The sequence below is a fragment of the Nerophis ophidion genome, linkage group LG06 (genome assembly GCF_033978795.1).
Source record: "Nerophis ophidion isolate RoL-2023_Sa linkage group LG06, RoL_Noph_v1.0, whole genome shotgun sequence".
Taxonomy (NCBI): domain Eukaryota; kingdom Metazoa; phylum Chordata; class Actinopteri; order Syngnathiformes; family Syngnathidae; genus Nerophis; species Nerophis ophidion.
Genome location: NC_084616.1, coordinates 22,496,228 through 22,499,186, shown reverse-complemented (window position 1 = coordinate 22,499,186; position 2,959 = coordinate 22,496,228). Strand labels below are relative to the sequence as shown.

The 2,959-nt window shown below is 40.9% G+C and overlaps 1 protein-coding gene across 1 annotated transcript; it reads left to right on the top strand.

The window, feature by feature from the left end:
• The first annotated feature begins 293 nt into the window (after positions 1-293).
• Positions 294-2,732, top strand: mrpl49 (mitochondrial ribosomal protein L49). The gene has a single exon (XM_061903099.1). The coding sequence runs from the start codon at positions 657-659 to the stop codon at positions 1,191-1,193; it is 537 nt and encodes a 178-aa protein (XP_061759083.1). The 5' UTR covers positions 294-656; the 3' UTR covers positions 1,194-2,732.
• Positions 2,733-2,959: the final 227 nt, after the last annotated feature.

The following is a 2,959-nucleotide window of genomic DNA, read 5'->3' as shown; positions in this document are numbered from 1 at the left end:
GGAAACGTGACCCCGGAAGTAAATGCGTCATCCCGTAGCTTGTGTTTGTAAATTGATTTTTATTTTTTTTATAATATAGCGTTAACAAAACGTCTGTATTTTATATTATAGCATTATATTTTTACAATATAGCGTTATATTTTTATAATATAGCGTTAACAAAACGTCTGTATTAATCATGACCCCGGAAGTAAAGGGGGGGGGGGGGTTGTAGGGGGGAAGAAATTTGGCGCGACAGTGTTAATGCTTGAAGGACCTTAAAGCAGCCCACACAGCTGCCTGTTATAAAAGCATTATAATTGGCTTGATTGTCATTGGTGAAAAATAACGGTGAGGAAAAAATATTAGCATTCCAGCATGCTAACCTTTCAATGTATTTTTGCTTCGCTAATTTTGCAGCTGTAACCCTTAAGAGTCATATAACTTGGTATTGTTCCGCTCTCATTGGGGTCCTTCAGGCATTGGAGGGGCTTCCGGAGGGAAGGTTCTAGTAGGGGGGAATACATTTGGCGTGAAAAGGCCTTCAAGAACATGAAGCGCAATTATAGGAGAAGCCGCCAACCAGCAGGGGGCAGTGTTGACCATCTATGGCGAACTCGTGAACAGGAAGCTACTTGAGTACTTCCGCCGTCCTCACCGCCCTTCACCACTCCAACATGGCGCACTGTCACGGCTTAAGCCCGCTTTTTCTACGCGGTTCTCTGCGAGGAGTCTTTAGTTTCCACAAACGGCAACCAGGACCCGCAGTCGCCGTTGTAGGCCGCAGGACAGTTTGTGTCAGCGCACCGGAAGCCACGCAGGCGGTAATTGAAGAGTCCACGGACGAATACTCATTTGTCGAGCGTCTCATACCGCCGACACGCGTCCCAACTCCGCCCAAACACGCCGGGCCGAGCCCGTCCGGCTGGACACCCCCGGCGGAGTCGCCGCCGTCTCTTCCTTACATGATACGCCGCTCCCGCATGCACAACATTCCCGTCTACACGGACCTGACCCACGGCAACCGCAAGATGACGTTGGTCCGGAAGGTGGAAGGTGACATCTGGGCTCTGGAGAAAGACGTCAAGGAGTACCTGAAGCACGTGACCGGCCAAGAACTGGTCACGCAGGTTAACGAGGTGACGATGACGCTGAAGGTCAAAGGTCATTTTGACAAGGAGCTGAAGGAACTGTTGACCACGAAAGGCTTCTGAAGGACCGGCGGACTTTTGACACCTAACAGGTCACCAACCTTTTTGAAGCCAAGAGCTACTTCTTGGGTACTGATTAATGGGAAGGGCTACCAGTTTGATACACACTTAAATAAATTGCCAGAAATAGCCAATTCGCTCAATTTACCTTTAATAAATAAATCTATATACAGTATATAAAAAAAATGGGTATTTCTGTCTGTCATTCCGTCGTACATATTTTTTCCTTTTACGGAAGTTTTTTTGTAGAGAATAAATGATGAAAAAACCATTTAATTGAACGGTTTAAAAGAGGAGAAAACACACAAAAAAGGAAAATTAAATTTTGAAACAGTTTACCGTATATCTTTGAATTGCCGCCATGGCACTAATTAATTTAAAACCTCTTCTCACTCCAACACTTACCAAAGGCATGCAGTAAACATTTGAGAGTGATGTAAGCCTGGACTTTAAATCGTACTGAATAGCTCTTAATCTTCTTCCCTTTATGCGATTTCAAATTACCGGTATATAAATCAGCCTCCTCCATTTTGAAAATGATGACAGGGGAAGTGTCACTCGTGACGTCACGAGTTTGACCAGGCGGTAATACTAAGCATGCGCTAATTATTTTGCGAAGCGAGTTTGACCCGGCAGTAATTCAAGGCAGGCGCATACTATACGCCCTGCGGCAATTCAAGGAAATACGGTATCTTCAATTTCGACTCTTTGAAATTCAAAATTCAACCCAAAAAAATTGAGAAAACCTAGCTAATTTGAATCTTTTTGAAAAAATTTAAAAAAATATATATGTGACATTATTAGTAATTTTTCCTGGTTAAAATTAATTTTAGAGTTTTGAAGACATGTTTTAAACAGGTTAAAATCCAATCTGCACTTTGTTAGAATATATAACAAATTGCACCAAGCTATATTTCTAGCAAAGACAAATCATTATTTCTTCATGATTTTCCAGAACGCTCAAATTGCTAGATCAAATTCCGTCGATTGTAAGTTGTTGTTTTTTTGCTTGTTTTATGCCCCTTAAGTCAGATACGTTTTAATGGAAAACGCACAAAATGTACACCATTTTACCCACAAAAATTTCAAAGTGGAATATTTGGTGTGAAGTAATTGGAGCCTTTAATAGGTCAATAATTCATAACATTGATTTTGATTCATTATTATTAAAAAACAGTCTACATGGCAGCTGCTTGTTATTAGAGTCAACATTGCAACCTGAATGCTCCACTTTTTTGTATGTCTTTTTTATTAACAGTATTTAAGAATTAGCTTCGGGCCGCACTTTGGACACTTCATCTAAAGCAAAGAATAAATAATAAATACCTGTATTATCCCTCTTATTCCTTGTGTCCTGTACACGAGCTAAAGGATGTTATGGCTCTACAAGGATAATGTCAACAGCCAAGCGTTAAGGTCTATTCATCTTTATTTTCTTAAATACAGGACAAAACAATAACATGTATAAAAGTGTGATCAAATGTAGCACTATATTTTTAATAAATGTTGATCCAGCCATTCATTGGTGCATGGATGAATGAAGGCGGGAGACATAGTCTTTGTAGCGCTTGGTGAGTTCCTCCAGTTGATCAGCTGGGAAACAGAAGAAACAAAACTCAACACACCTACAGTCTGTATGTGAGAGAGGAACACGTTTTTGTGTTCTAAATGGTGAAAAACGGCTAGCACGAGGCAGCTAAAAATGTAGGTAATGGGGATTCACCCTAACATTCCGAAACTGCTGTAACCTGCATATTAAAGGGGAACAT